The sequence below is a fragment of the Schistocerca piceifrons genome, chromosome 2 (assembly GCF_021461385.2).
Source record: "Schistocerca piceifrons isolate TAMUIC-IGC-003096 chromosome 2, iqSchPice1.1, whole genome shotgun sequence".
Classification (NCBI taxonomy): Eukaryota; Metazoa; Arthropoda; class Insecta; order Orthoptera; family Acrididae; genus Schistocerca; species Schistocerca piceifrons.
The window spans coordinates 719,548,761-719,565,574 of NC_060139.1; the positions used below are offsets into that span (position 1 = coordinate 719,548,761).

General features: G+C 42.3%; 1 protein-coding gene across 1 annotated transcript in view; it reads right to left on the reverse strand.

The window, feature by feature from the left end:
* The window catches only part of LOC124775796 (A-kinase anchor protein 9-like), a 517,018-nt gene that overhangs the window by 125,721 nt on the left and 374,483 nt on the right, over window positions 1–16,814 (reverse strand). Inside the window, exon 31 of the mRNA XM_047250627.1 lies at window positions 11,326–11,435. Coding sequence (XP_047106583.1) covers window positions 11,326–11,435 — 110 coding nt within the window. The remainder of the gene's footprint in view (window positions 1–11,325; window positions 11,436–16,814) is intronic.

Below are 16,814 nucleotides of genomic sequence, written 5' to 3' on the forward strand. Positions count from 1 at the left end.
CAAACTGGCTTGCACCGCACTGATATCATTTAACCATTCAGTCTGTATCATGAGACACAAAACACTGAACAGCTGCCTCATAGTTATCACCAATGGCCAACAACACCAGCTGATGACCATTACCTACTATTAATGGCTTATAAGCACACAAGGGAAATGCAACAGAGGTATGTGCTGCCTTTTTGGAGGCAACTGGGAGGGCTGTGATGACTGACAGTAGACAACCAACTACACACAATAAATATGACCTCTAAGTGTAATTTAAGAACAACAGTATGAACGTCCCAGCACCATGGTCTATGAAGAAGATGGACAAAGGAATGCCTGGAATGAAATCTGGATCAAAGGTATTGGGATCTCTTCAGTGACAAGTGCAATCTTTTTTTACGACTTGATAATCTTTGTAGAAGAGTCTGGAGATAGGGACTAGGTACCAATCATGTCTCAGGCCTGCTGTTCCACAGGTTCAGTAGAGAGGTTGGCCAGTCCTGTTTTAGGCTAGTACTATGCATAGATGATGTATGTCTCTCAACACTATTGAGGGCAATTTGATGGCTGCACTGTATTGAGACAGCATCCTACAAACCTATTTCACACTCCAACATTTCCGAAAAGGGTTTGTATCTCAAGATGTGAAACTACAACCTCTTCCAGAAGGGAGAAATCAACCGAGCAGAATGACCTGCAGTACCTGTTGACATGAACCCAATTTATCACGATTGAGATGAAACTTGCAGTGAGTTATTGCAGCAACAAACCTCACATGTTGGAGGTCAGGAGAGCTCCCTGGAAAGTGGGACAGGCTTGAGTAGCAATGTCTTTATCACACTGCAGAAAGAATGCCAAGGATGATACAAGCATGCAAGGGGTGACACCAAATTGTATTGAATGGTACCCAACAGTGAATTTTGATATCACAGATATGCAAAGATGTATATTTTTGAGCAAATTGTCTTTAAATTATGCTAGTTTTTCTTTTTAATTCACAGTACAGTTATTTTTTTAGTTTAGTAAGTCTCAATCTTTCATTCTCTGCTCCCCTTCAATCTAAGCCCATATACATTCACAAATATGCAGGTGACACAAAAATTATTTTAAGCAGTTTAGCTGATCAAATATTGACATACTTTGATATCTGCTGTCATGCTGTGAGGCAACAGAGCTGTTTACAGCAGGACAGAAACCGCTTTTTATCTTTCTACTTTCTGCTTTGCATGTGTGCAAGTGTACTGTATGGGGGTTGGGGGTAGCACTGTACTGTAAAAGTAAAAATGTTATAGAACAATAGGAAGAAAATATCATAACAGTAAGTGGAAATTAAAACATGGTGCAGATAAGAATTGTGATGAATAGAGCAAAAGAATATATGAATAAAAAAATACTTTTTGTCATGAAATCCCCACAATATATCATTTTACCCCTGCTACCTTTAGAATTTCAAAGAGTGTATTCCAGTCAACATTGTCAAAAGTTTTTTCTAAGTCTACAAATGCTAAAAACACACGTTTGCTTTTCCTTAACCTATCTTCTAAGATAAGTCACAGGGTCAAGTATTGCCTCATACGTTCCAACATTTCTCCAGAAACCAAACTGATCTTCCTGTAAGATCAGCTTCTACCAGTTCTTCTATTCTTCTGTAAATAATCCATGTTGGTATATTGCAATCATGGCTTGTTAAACTGATAGTTCAGTAATATCCACATGTGTCAGCATCTGATTTCTTTGGAATTGGAATTATTAAATTTTTTTTGAAGTCTGAGATTATTTTGCCCATCATCTTGCACACCATGTGTTCTGTAATGGCTGGCTCTCCCTAAGGCATCAATAGTTCCAAAGGAATGTCGTCTCCTCCAGGGGCTCTTTCTGACTAAGGTCTTAGTGCTCTGTCAAATTCTTCTCTAGTATCATATCTCTCAACTCTTCTCCATCTATGTCATCTTCCCTTTCTATAATGCTGCCTTCAAGTCTGTTTCCCCTGCATAGCCCCTCTGTATACTCCTTCACATTTCAATTTCCCTTCTTTGCTTAGTAATGGTTTCCACCTGGACTCTTTGATATTCATACAGCTGCTTCTTCTTCTTCTTCTGCATAGCTGGATGTATTTCTACAACATCTAAATTATTTTCATTCTATTAAGTTTACAATGGAGATGGAGCTGAGCAATGAACTTCTGTTCCTGGATGTGCTGGTGCAGAGAAAAGGTGATGGCAACTTGGGTCACGCTATCTATTGTAAGCTCACACACACAGACTTGTACTTACAGGTAAATAGCTGTCACCATCCTTTGACACCCTTATCCATTGAGCTACACCACTTCTGTACTTCATTCTGTCAAAATGGATATTCTGAATCGAAGATTCACTATACTTTACATAAGGTGCCTGTCAGACAAAGTGAGAAGCTAAAAGAAAATGAAAAGCAAAGAGGAATGGCTATCTCGCTGTATGTTTATGGTGCTTCTTCGAAAATAGGAAGACAAGTTTAAATGTTTCTTCCATTTGCCAATGAACTCACTGAATTCTTCTACACTCAGTGAAGTACAATCTTGGTTTTAGAAGGTCTAGTGTTAGTAAGATTCCTTGTAAATGTGGGAAGTTTTAACAGAACAAACATGCTGTACCATGAAAGATATATGGGTCTAAATCAACATGCACATCTGGACCATTAAGAGAAATCTGAAGTGGCCAAGCATTGTCTCAGTATGACACACAATATGGACTACAAAAGTGCCAAAATTCTCTTGTTGAAATCTTTGATATGGAACATTGTAATCAACAACGTGGTGGAAATTCACAGTTCTATATACCTTGTGAACAGAGATACACGTTTCCCACTTAGCACAGCATGGATTCATTGCTGGCAATATTAAAGTCACAGTGACTACAAAGGGAAACTATTAATCATTCAAGGGATGATTCTTTAGTTGCAACTTAAGTTTTTGGATGACAATGCTGAGAATGGTCATATTCCAGTGCACATGCTTATTTCGGCTTGCAAAAGAGGGCATTGGATTGGCTGAAAATAGTGTGCCTATAAGCGTGCTCTGAAGCCCTTCATTCTTCAACTGATAGGTTGCATAGCTATCCTTCCCACTACCATTCAGAGATATTTGCTGCTGGACAAGGAATTTGGCACCTTTGCAATACTGCATTCCTTACCTTTTTGAGTCATCAGTCTTCTGACTGGTTTGACGCGGCCCACCACGAATTCCTATCCTGTGCCAACCTTTTCACCTCAGAGTAGCACTTACAGCCTACGTCCTCAATTATTTGCTGGATATATTCCAATCTCTGTCTTCCCCTACAATTTTTACCCTCTACAATTCCGTATAGTACCATGGAAGTTATTTCCTGATGCCTTCACAGGTGTCCTATCATTCTGCCCCTTCTCCTTGTCAGTCTTTTGCATATATTTCTTTCATCACCAATTTTGTGGAGAAGCTCCTCATTCCTTATCTTATCAGACCACCTAATTTTCAACGTTCGTCTATACCACCACTTCGCAAATGCTTTGATTCTCTCCTGATCCAGTTATCCCACAGTCCATGTTTCACTACCATACAATTCTGTGTTCCATACGTACATTCTCAGAAATCTCTTCCTCAGATTAAGGTCTATGTTTGATACTAGTAGACTTGTCTTGGCCAAGAATGCCCTTTTTGCTAGTGCTAGTGTGCTTTTTATGTCCTCCTTACTTCATTCATCATGGGTTATTTTGCTGCCTAGACAACAGATTTTCTTAACTGCATCTACTTCATGATCCACAGTCTTCTGGCTGGTTTCATGGGACCTGTCACAAATCCCCTTTCTCCACCAGCCTCTTTACATCAGAATAGTACTTGCACTCTACATCTTCAATTATTTGCTGGATGTATTCCAATCTCTGTGTTCCTCTATAACTTTTACCCACTACACACCCTCTAGTACAGTGGAGGTTGTTCCTAATTCCTTAACATATTTCCTATTATCCTGCCCCTTCTTCTTGCTAGTGCTTACCAAATATTCATTTCTTCAGCAATTCTGCACATGATCTCCTCACTCCTTATCTTATCAGTCTACCTAATCTTTAATATTCTTCTGTAGCACCCCATTTCAAACTCTTAGTTCTTCTTCTATCCCAGTTTCCCCCTGTCTATGGTCCCATTACCAAACAATGCTGTACTCCAAATGTATATTCTCAGAAATTTATTCTTCAAATTAAGGTCTGAATTTGATGCCAGTTGACCTCTCTTGGCAAGGAATACCCTCTTTGCCCATGCTAGTCTACTTTTTATGTCCTCCTTGTTTCATACGTCATGGGTTGTTTTGCTTCCAAGGTAGCAGAATTCCTTTAAAAGGTAGCAGAATACCTTAACTTCATCTACTTCGAGATCACCAATTACAATGTTATAGCTTCTCGCTGTTCTCATTGCTGGTTCTTCCCACCACTTTAGTTCTTTTTTAAGTTTATTCTCAATCCATATTCTATACTGACTGTTCATTCCGCTCAACAGACCTATAATTTTTCTCCACTTTTCACTGAGGATAGCAAAGTCATCAGCAAATCTTATCATTGATATCCTTTCACTCTGAATTTTAATACAATTTTGATCCTTCCTTTTATTTCTGTCATTGCTTTTTCGATATATACATTGAAGAGCAGGGGTGAAAAACTGCATCCATGCCTCACACCTTTTTTCATTTGAGCACTTTGTTCTTGATCTTCCAATCTTATTGTTACGTCTTGGTGCTTGTGCATATTGTATAATACCAGTCTTTCCCTACACCTTACTCATGTTTTTCTCAGAATTTCGAAAATCTTGCACTATTTGCCATTACTGAATACTTTTTCTAGGTGGACAAGTCTTATGAGTATGTCTTGACTTTTCTTCAGTATTGCTTCCACTGTCAAGTGCAATGTTAGAACGGCCTCTCTAGTGCTTTCACCTTTCTTAAAACTAAATTCATTGATGTCTACCAGTTCCTCATTTTTCCCCCATTCTTCTTTATGTTGTTCTCGTCAGCAGCTAAGCTGAATGTGTGATAATTCTCACACTTCTTGGCTCTTGATACATTCAGAATTGTGTGGATGATACTTTTCCAAAAGTCTGTCTCATGCTATCCAGACACAAACGTGGATAGTTGTTTTGTTGTCACTTCCCCCAATGGTTCCAGAAATTCTGATGATATGTTATCTGTCCCTTCTGCCTTATTTTATCTCAAGTCTTCCAGAGCTCTTTAAATTCTAGTTCTAATACTGGATCCCCTGTGTCTTCTATATCGACTCCAATTTCTTCTATCACATCATTAGACAAGAATTCTCCCTCAGAGAGGCCTTCTGTGTATTCTGTTTAACAGTGGAATATTCACTGCAGTCTTAATGTTACCACTCTTGAATTTTGTCAATCAGGTGAAGTATTTCTTCTGTTATACAAAGTTTCTTCACAGGTACCTTCTGTGTACCTATGTTTGTCGGTAAAAATGTTACCACTTTTGAAAACATCAAAGTGTTCGTAACATTGTCATGTGACAAATGGAGCATTAGTGCAACAATATACCTCTTTGTTCAATGTAACAGCAGCTTCCCGCTCACTCGCTCAAAACTTGGCTTCATAAGCCAGGTGTGTAGGCAGGGTAAGCAGCCGAGCTGCTCTTCCTTCATTGACCTAATTGTTGGGTGTGGGGCCTAGCGGTTAGAGTTGTCCTCTGTAAGCTTCTCTGGCTGTAGGGAAACTTTTTGTTGACATCGGTACTGCGGGAGATACAACTACTACTACTTAGCATCAGGCTCACAGACAATGTCAAAATCCAGTTGGGGGTGGGGGTGGGGGTGGAACTTGTTGGTGACAATGAAGGAAGTGCTTGGCCATCTGCAGGAACTTAAATCCACCATCTTTAGGGTGGCTACAAGGCCCACTCAGTCCCGATTTCTGTGGTCATCTATGGTGGCCCGAATCTCGCACCACGCCCTGTTGAGGTGGCACTTCATCTCAGGTAGCCACGTGAAGAGGCGATTCTTGTTTGTGATTGCCTCTAGGATGTGCGGCGGAAGTTGGCGTGGCATCTCTCATGGTCTTTGCGGCTGCCTGGGAGTGGCCACCTCTGCTGTGCCGATTGTGTGCCATGTTAAGAAGTTCAATGCCTCATTGACCCCTTCCACGACAGGATCGGGTGCGCCATCTACACTGTCTATTAGTTCAGCGTGTAAGTGTTTAAGTGTTCCTCGTCAATGCCACGGAAACTACGGCGGTCAGTTGGCATGGAAGCGCCAATAATGTTCATGTCGTAGACCACCATGAGGTGGTCAGACGACAGGGTGCATCGGACTGTGGCCGATGTGAAGTGCTCAACACCTTTGAGAAAGGCGATGTCGAGCACATTGGACTGGCTGCAATGGGGAAGACCAGGTTGTCGACGAGGACAACCCAGTACAGCGGCACATCATGGTGTGTGCAGGAGGACTTCACCAGGTTGGTAGACCTGATGCCAAAGTCCATGTCCCCAAGTTCCTCTCTTAGGTGGTCTGTGGAAGGTGGCAGAATAGAGCCTTCGAGAGTTTGAGTAGCTCAGATGGGTGCATGTAGCACAGGAGGCCATCTTTGCAGATGGCACCCATCACCGCGCAATAGTCTTCATTATTTGCTACCGTGACCTTGTAGAGGTCATGGCCGGCAGTTTTGACAGTAGTGGACGCAGCCACCCTGTCAAGCTTCTGCTGAAACTCTTTGTAGATGATAGGTGGTGGGGGCAGAGGTTTCTTCTGGGGTGGCACTGTCCTCTGTCTCGTCGAAGTTTGCACCTGCAAAAGCATTAGTGGTCGGCAGTGACCTCATTTGTTGCAGTGCAGCAGCCTTGGCAGTGTGCCACCTGCTTGGGGCAACAAAGCCATCTTTGTCAGGTTGCCAAGAGGGAGCACGTGAAGAAGTGGGCCGCTGTAGCATCTTTGGCGGTTTCAATCTGTTGGTGCTCTGGGAAGAGCCCGCTGCAGTCTTCCCAGCTGCTGTGGCAGTGGTGTGGGAGGCCCTGGGGCCTATGGCCTCGCAAAGTGGTGGTGGTGGTTGTTGGGATGTTTAAGGGGGACTAAACAGCTAAGGTCATCAGTCCCCCATTCCAAAAACAGGCGAGACATAAATGCACGAAGCAGGTAAAACCCCAAGGGGAAGGAGATTCCCCCCCGGGCCCTAAAAGAACACAAATGCGGTAACGAACACTACAGACATGAAGAGGACAGATGAACACCAGACAAAAGGAAACAGAAGAAAAAAAGATGGCCGGAGACTGGTTGACTGACCACGACAACAAAAAAGGGAAAGAGTCAACCAACCAACTACACACTAAAATCTGCAACCAAATATGAGAGACTCGAGGACAAGAGACACACCAAGGGAAAGGAGCAGGACCTCCCTAAAGGGAACCATAAAAAGGACTACCATCGATAAAATTTAAAACGTTGTCAGCCATGGAGGCATCGTCACATAAAAACAAAGGCAAAGTGCCCGGGAGATTAAAAGACTGCCGGAGGGTGCACAGTCGGGGACACTCCAATAAAATGTGGGCGACCGTCAGCCGGGACCCACACTGACACACGGGGGGATCCTCCTGACGCAAAAGATGGCTGTGCGTCAGGTAGGTATGGCCGATGCACAGCCGACACAAGATTACAGAGTCCCTGCGAGAAGGCCGCAGGGAGGAGCGCCACACATCGGTTGTCTCCTTGACAGCCCGCAGTTTATTCGGGGCTGTCATGCCACGCCACTCAACAGACCACATCGCAAGCACCTTACGGCGCAACACCAGCTGCTGATCGCGAGCCGTAAGGCCGATCTCCAAAGCTGGGGCGTTGATCACCCCTTTGGCCAGCCTGTCAACACGTTCGTTCCCCGGGATGCCAACGTGACCTGGCGTCCAAACAAAGACCACCGAATGACCAGAGCGGGTAATGGTGGAAACAGACTCCCGAATAGAGGACACCAGAGGAGAAGAGGGATAGCAGCGGTCGATGGCCTGGAGGCTGCTCAGGGAGTCACTGAAGATGACGATGGACGTACCTGAGCAGGAATGCATATGCTCAAGAGCGCGCAATATGGCCACCAGCTCGGCAGTAAAAATACTGCAGCCAGCCGGCAAGGAGTGCTGTTCAACATGGGCAGCGTGAGCAAAAGCGTAGGCAGTGCGACCATCAACCAGGGAACCATCAGTGTAGACAGGCTCACAGCCCGGAAATGAGGCGACGAGCGCAAGAAAACGGCGACGGAGGGCCACAGGCAGAACCGAGTCCTTGGGTCCCTGTGCCAAGTCCAGACGGACAGACAGCCGGGGCAAACACCAGGGAGGCGTAGGTGCACGGACCCGGAAGGGAGGCAGAAGAGGGAATGAGCCCAGTTTCGACAGCAGGGACTGGACGTGGACAGCTATGGAAAGCCCAGACCTAGGTCGCCATTCGGGCAGATGGAGGACCACGGCAGGGAAAAGCAGGCGATGATTGGGATGGCCAGGCGAGCAATGCACGTGGACAGCATAGTTGGCGAGCAGTCGATGGCGGCGAATCTGCAGCGGGGGAACCCCGGCCTCCACCAGTAGACTATCCACGGGGCTCGTACGGAAAGCGCCAGTTGCAAGCCGAACCCCACAGTGGTGTATGGGGTCTAACAACTTCAACACTGAGGGTGATGCAGACCCATAGGCCAGGTTCCCATAATCAAGCCGGGACTGCACAAGGGCTCTGTACAATCGCAGCAGCGTGCAGCGATCTGCACCCCAAGACGTGTGTCTAAGGCAGCGGAGGGCGTTGAGGTGCCGCCAGCATTTTTGCTTCAGCTGAGTAATATGAGGAACCCATGTGAGCCGGGCATCAAACACGAGTCCCAAGAAGCGGCAAGTGTCCACCGTTCCAAGCAGGTGGCCGTCGAGGTAAAGTTCAGGATGAGGGTGGACCGTCTGACGCCTGCAGAAGTGCATAACTCGAGTCTTGGCTGCAGAGAACTGAAAACCATGAGTCAGAGCCCATGATGCTGCCTTGTGAACGGCGACTTGCAGCCTGCGTTCGGCGACTCCTGTAGTCGTGGAGCTAAATGAGATGCAGAAGTCGTCGGCATACAAAGAAGGAGACACCGACGACCCCACGGCTGCAGCCAGACCATTAATGGTATGGCCTCACAAAGTCAGAAGTCTGAGAGTAGGTGTCAGATTCATCATTTGTCATCGCCCGGCAGCTCCTGGGTGCTCGGGCATCGTCAAGAGTCAGTGTCGCGTCCATTGGCCTCAGCAACTGCCTCTGCAAGATTTGCATCCAGCAGGTCAATGGCGTCCATCTCGGCGGTCTCTTGAGCTGTCTTTGCACCTGTCCAGACCACAAGGTTTCACCTAGCGCAGGAAGGGGCATTGATTAACACAGCTATGGGCTCTTCTTTTGGCATGGGGCCTTTGGGGCAGCCCGAGGACCATCACCCTCTTGGGTGGGTGAGCCCTCTCAGGCCGCCATTGCCAGAATGATAAACTCTTGCAATGTGACCGGTGAAACTCTCGGTGGCTCACCTGACTCTTGCTGCCCCGTACTTGGTAGCACAGCAAACTTCTGGATGTTGCAGAAGGCGGAAATGGCTGGTTCATCATCATCACCATCAGAGTATGAACCCCCACATGCGAGTTTGTTCATAAGAAAGAACACTCGGTCATGGGGGCACGAATCAGTTTGGTAGGGTCATCCTTGTCGTAGTCATGAGTGGAAAGCTCGTTTGTCACAGGTGGGGGCCAGATGGGGCTGCCATCGGGGTCAACTCAGTCGCCTGAGCTCGCCCCACCAGACGGCGATCCACCACACCCTTTGCATGAAAAGTCACCTCTCTCATAAACATCTCGATCCACACAGCTCCCTGATTTCTGCCAGTTTCGATGTTTCATACCAATTAGATATTTAGGATATGGCAGTGCCTGTGTTGTTCAGAATTACAATGCAATGTTCCTTTGGACATGCATGAATGTGCCATTAGGCTATTCGAGCATGATCCATTAGCGGGACAACTTTTTAACTGAAAGTCACTTGCCCAATGTTGGCAGATAAATAAGATATTGCAGTGCCAGTGTTGTTTAGAACTACGATGCAATGTTCCTTCAGACCTGCTTGCAAGTAAGAAAGAATAGGTACTGCAGCAACTATAGCCATTATAAAATACATGAAATGTATTTGCGGTTGTGAATATGGACAACCATCAGCTGTAAAGGTTACAGGACACTTACATTACCTGGCACAGACAGACAAACATGAAAGACTGTGGACTAACTGAATGTAAACACAGACATCAAGATATCAGCATATAACTCTCAGAAGACACAACAAATGAAAAGCCAGCAATTTTATAAAACTCACATAAAAGAAAAAAAGTTAGGCAGTCAAATACGTTTAAGCTGCACATGGTTGAAAATAAAAGAAATCAAAAGTATGTAACTACCGGCAAAGGAATAGTTAATGACTTACCATGATATTGATTATTATGTATGTATGAAGGGAAATAAATATTAATTGCATGATGGCAAACTTTTACAAATGAATTATTCTGAGACGTATTAAATATTTATTTTAGATTTCCTGTGTCATGGCACCAAACCCTACGAGGTCTTGAAGGTCATAACAAGACAAGTCGAACATGAAAACTTGCATATTTGGAAATGTGTAAATAAAGAAGAAAGAAACCCCATAGCTAGTAATCTACTTCAACGCCACTGTTGTATTTGGTAAACTGCTGTTCTAATGATCAATGAAGCACAGCGTAACATACATGAACAACTTATTGCCTTCCTGTATTAGCAGCAATGATTTTGAAAATAAATGTTTTAGTTGACATGAGGGACAGAAAACAGACTTTAGAGATAGAAAATGGCAATTGCAGAACTAACTGAATATTTGAACACCAACTAGAGAAGTTTCAAAATTTTGGAACCAATTGGATTTTCAACTGAACAGCAATAAATAAAAGTAAAGAACAATAAACTTAAAAACTTCTGTACTGACAGATAAAGTATGTGTCTTCTTGACACAAATTCCACTTAAGCTATGCCAAATTTCTGCTATTTATTTACTTATTTTTGTTTGTCTTCAATTACCTACTTATGAACATTTTACTAGCAAAAGATAAATGATTCTTTCATTACAATTTCATTTTTAAGATGACATAATAATAGTCTTTGTTAATCTGAGTCAAGTGACTAAATATTTGAGTGTACTATCGTTTCAAACCTGAAACTATCAGCTCAAAATCAAGTCAAATATGTAATTTAACTGACTTTTCATTTCAACACATTGTTTATAATAAATATCTTCATGGTATCCACAACAACATAAATATAATACCTTATAGACACATCCTCTGATGGTGAACTGCAACTAATACTGCAAGATGGGACAAACAAAGATTCAAGATCTTTTGTCTTTTTGTCTATAAAGTCTCCCAATTCTTGTAACTGAAAATAAGTAAAAGATTTATTAAAGAAATTACAACTTCATGCAGCACAGAAACAACAATTTTTCACTCATTTACTGATACATTCCATGTACATACATGTCATGATAAATACATGAAACAATACAATCAGATTCCACTGCATAAATGGGATGCATACTTTGAAACCAGATAAATATAGATGACAGAATCATTAAAAAATGTCAAGCAATCAAAAGACAGGAAGTAATAAACTCAAAGAGGGCATGTGACACTTTGCTGCCCCCCCCCCCCCCTTTACACATGTACATCCATAGACACGCGTGCATGTGTGTGTGTGTGTGTGTGTGTGTGTGTGTGTGTGTGTTGTTGTGCCTTGAGAATTTGGGGAAAATTCTAGAAACACTTGGCTCTCCACCGTCTCGAACACCCGATATTTTAATGACAAGGGTGAGAGAACATTTTTACTGTGCCACAAATGTCTGTGTGTGCAGGAAGGACAGCTGTCAGAAGGAGCCAGGAGCTGTGTCGGACAAACGGCCCCGACAAGTGGTTACAAGCAGCGCCCTAGAAGTTATATAAAAAAGTCAAAGAGTATCTGGATAATGTTCCATGGTGTATGGCGTCATAAGGATTGTTACAGAGACAGATAAAGCATGTGTTATATAGAGACTTTTATTTTATGTCTTGGCTCTGCATGAGGCAGAACATATGCAACTGTATGAATGTTTAGTAGATTCTGAGTTTTATCTTGGAACCAGTTGGCTTGCTGGAGTATGTCCAGAATAATTGTTACTTTGGGAAGAGAGTTGAAAATGTATTGTTGTTTAACTGACAAGAGCCAATGAGTACATAATCTATTTCAAGAATATAGAGCTGGTTAATAATATTCCCCTTAACCTGATACAGTTTTCAAAGATGAATTAGATGGTGAGAGCAACGTAGCTCATAACCCAAGGAAGAGGATCGGCTGCACGCACAATGTGTAAGGCAGCTGGAAGAGACACGTGATTCGTGCATCCCAACACCGCACTGTCTCTCGTCCAAGAAAGCTTTACAATGTGGTAACCCAAGTGACAGGACTCAAAAAGGAGGAATTTTACGACAGAAATCGAGATAATAAGATATTGATTTGCCATAGCAACTGAGAGTAACAAGACAAAGTAACTGTTATGAAGAATTGGATTCTGCCTAAAAGAAAAAAGGGGTGAAAAAGTTAATAAGCACCAAACAAAGGAAGATGCAGAGAATAGTTCGACTAAGAAGATTTGGTGTGTGGAAGGAAGCAGTCCTCACACATATGTCGACCCAGCCGACGCCGATGCAGCAACCAGTCCCTGACGTCAACGCAGTATCCTGCCAATGACGCCGACACGGTAACCACCCGTCGTCACCGTCTGCAACTGCCGTTCACCACTGCTGACATTGCGTCTTCTCGCCGACGCTGGTGCCGCAACCACAGTTCAACGCTGCCGGCACCCGTGCTGTTCACCTGTGCCGATTCTACACCTGTTCACCCACGCAACCTAGACCTCTACGATGGGTGAGCGAAGACCAATAACTGTTTTGTAAAGTTGAAACAACTGCGGGACAGTAAAATGTGGATGTAGGTATGGTACACAATTTGTATTTTACGTTAGATAACTAGGGTGAAGAAAAATAGAGAGATGGATACTATTCAGAAAGTTGGGGTAACTTCTGTGCCAGCCATGGCAATGACTGTAACAAAGGAAATGCCAGACTGGACTGAGGTAGCAAATATAATTAAAGCACTAAGCCTTAAAGTAGATAACCAGAGACAAGAACAGAGTGAAGCTCTAACTAGATTAGATGCTAAGTTAGAAGCACAGAGTGTAATTTAAACTGCTCAAATTGCCTCTTTGAGAAATGAGATAAGTGCTACTTTAAGTGAAAAGTTAGAAGCACAGGGCGAAGCTTTAGATTCTAAGTTTGAAGTATTAAATGATAAAGTGGAGAATCTGTGATTACATTTGTAAGATGAATTAAGTAATTCCTTAACTGTTCAGATGAATCAAATGTTTACTGAATTTAAACAGAGACAGGATGCGCAACTTCAAGATTTAACTAAAAAATTAGAATTATAATAATGTAGAAAAGGAACTTGTTGAAAAATTAGGATCATTTCAAAGCGTATGCAATGGTACCTTCGATGTGGTAAATCAGAGGTTGCACACCCTGAATGATAGTATTGAGAAACAAGACGATTCCTTTTGTACAATCACAAATTGGAAGTGTCAACACTCGAGTCAATGACGTGGAGAGAAAATTTAAAGAAAAACTAGCAACTTCGGACACTATAAATATAAACGGTCTGGAGGAACAGATAGAGGAGATAAAAGATTGAAAAGTTGCCATGAAAGTAAACTCTGACAATGTGTCTACAAAGCTATCCTATGAACTTGATGACACTAAGAGAAATGTTGATGAGTTTTGGAAAGAATTCAAACTTATGCAGGACCAAGTGGGGAACAGAGGGACTTCTTCTAATGTAGTGTTAACCAGTGAGGCAATAACCGACCTACAATGGGGAGCAAATTCAGGATTATCCAGGTAGTTTCCAAAATTAAAGCTAGACAGGGACATACACCCAACTCACTTCCTGAAGCGATTTGACCAGGCATTACCCAAGCGTTGGGAAGACACGAAAAAGATTGAATTTTTGATGGGGTACCTTTTGGGAGAAGCCTCAGAGTGGGGTACCGTAAACATTGAAAACTTTTCTTCTTGGGCAGACTTTCAATTCAAAGAAAAGTCTTGGTCAGCCAGTGCCCAGGAGAAACTATCGGATTTGCGGGACCCAAAATATTACAATAGTTCCTGGGGTACAATGAGAAGATATTTTGATTGGCATTTAACGAGGGTGAAGTATTTGGATAAGCCCATGGAAGAAGAAGAGTTGGTTAGGATTCTTATAAGACACTTACCCATTTGTGCTAGAAAGGATATATTGTGTAGTGGATGGAAAATGGTAGAAGAATTATTATCCTTTGTAGATGCTCTTGATGCCATAAATAGGGACCAAAATGAGAGCATACATCAAAATGAAAGTCAAAACCATTGAAGAAATAATAATAGTAGTGGCAACTTTAAGAGACACGAAGCAAATTTAGCAAGAGTACATCAGCATAGGCAGAATGATAGTAATGAAAATTGTCAAAAGAAGCATCCCCTTCAACTACAGGCCCAGCAACATTGCAGGAATTTGTACCGAGTAATAAGAGAGTCCAAAGTAGTAACATAATACCTCGATTTGGTAACCAGCCTGTGCTTACAAATAGTGAGGAAAACGTAGTGCATTCTGGACTCAGGGCCAGGGCTCAGGTCGTAGAAATACACTAGGAGGCCTAAATTATAAGAAATATGTTACTTTTATGCATAAGGTACCCACCAAAGAGTGGTTGTTACTGGAAGAACATACCGATAACAACATTAATCCACAACCAATTATAATTGGAAGAATAGAAGATCTTGGAGCTAACATCTTTATAGATTCGGGTAGTGAAGTGTCACTTATTTCTCGGGGTTTCTTTAACACATTAAGAACTAAGCATGACTTACCTATACTACCAGTAACAGGAGTATATATAGTCGGTATAACTGGAACTAAAAGTAAGGTTGTCAAATATGAAACCCAAGTAACTTGTAACATCGGAGATATTTAGTTCCATCAAATACTTCTGGTAGTAGAATATATTAACTGGAATGTGTTATTTGGCCTAGACTGTCTATCAGAATTTAACGCCGTGTTAAATTTTGAGGAAAATTTGCTTTACTGTGGAAAAGGAGACTATAAGTGTTGTGTACCGTTTGTGACAAACAACAATAGGGGTACACAAACAACAGAGGTTCAATGTTTAAAATTAACAGCGACCACACAATTGTCACCGGAGATTGAAAACGTAGGTCACACATTACACGGGGTGAACATACAAAACAAAGTAAATGAATCCCCAATATTAACTAACGACCAAATATCAGATTTAACCAAAATTCTATTAGAATATGAAATAGTATTTTCTGATAGTCCAGGTATTATTAGTGACTACATATGTAAATTGAAGGTCAAAGATGATACTCCATTCTTTTGTAAACCTTACTCGACACCGGTAAGCTTAAAGGAAGTGGTTATAGAGGAGATAGATAAAATAATAGACAATACAATAATACAACGCAGTACGAGCGTAATAAACAGTCTTTAGTGACAAAGGCTACAGCAGGGGTGCAGCTAGTACTGGACGCACGCACCCTAAACAAATATATAGAAACTGAAAGAGATAGACATATTAAAATTGATGAGTTACTATCCAAATTTGAGAAAGCACAGTATTTTAGCTTGATGGACCTGACTACTGGGTATTGGCAAATCCGGTTACATCCAGACTCATACTGGTTATCTCACCCACCTGGGGCAAGCATTGCTTGATCCTGAGGAAAACCCTAAAAAGATTTAAAGAAAAAGGTATTGCAATAAAACTGTCTAAATCATACTTTGCAGGGTAAGAGCTAAAATTTTTGGTACATATTGTCGGTGTACAAGGAATTAAACCCGATCCAGAAAGTACAGAGGCCATTAAGGAGTGTCCACTACCTAGAAACATAAGACAATTGAAGGGATTTCTTGAAATGGCAGCGTATTACAGACACAATATACAAAGTCAAGAGTTAAACAACCCTCGACTTTTGTATTTATTACGGAAGGGAATACCATGAGTTGGGACCAAGAGGCACATAATGCATTTGGAAGTGTAAAGCGGGCAGTATCAGAATCACTGATATTGCACCATCCGGTGATGGGTGAACCACTGAAGATTTCAACCTATGCATCAGATTATGGTATAGCCGCAGAACTTTTCCAAGGCGAATGGAGTTTAGAAAGTATAGACCACAGGTCAATAGCTTTTGCTAGCCAGAGCCTCAACAAACATGAATTGAATTATACAGCCACAGAAAAAGAATTATTGGCCACAGTATAGAGTATACAAAAATTCCACAGAACGACCTGGTGTAATTTTTGCAATTAATTTTTTAACATTAGAATATCCACTTAACAAGGTGCAATAAATGGGTCAGAAAATAATGGATAACATCCAACACGATCTCTATTTTACAGATATATTTGCTATGTATGTTAGGAAGTCGTTACCGCCTAATCAAGATGGAAGGTGGAAGATTACAGGACATAATTTATTCTGGAGAGACAGTAAGACAATACAACATTGGCAGTTAATGTATACCGAATTTAGTAGAAGACGAGTTAGTGTGGTACATTCATAAGGGGTATGGGCATTTCAGTATAAAGAAATGAGCTGCACATACGAATACGTTCTACTACTTTCAAAAGCTAGGACACACAATAGCATCAGTCGTTAAAACTTGTGAA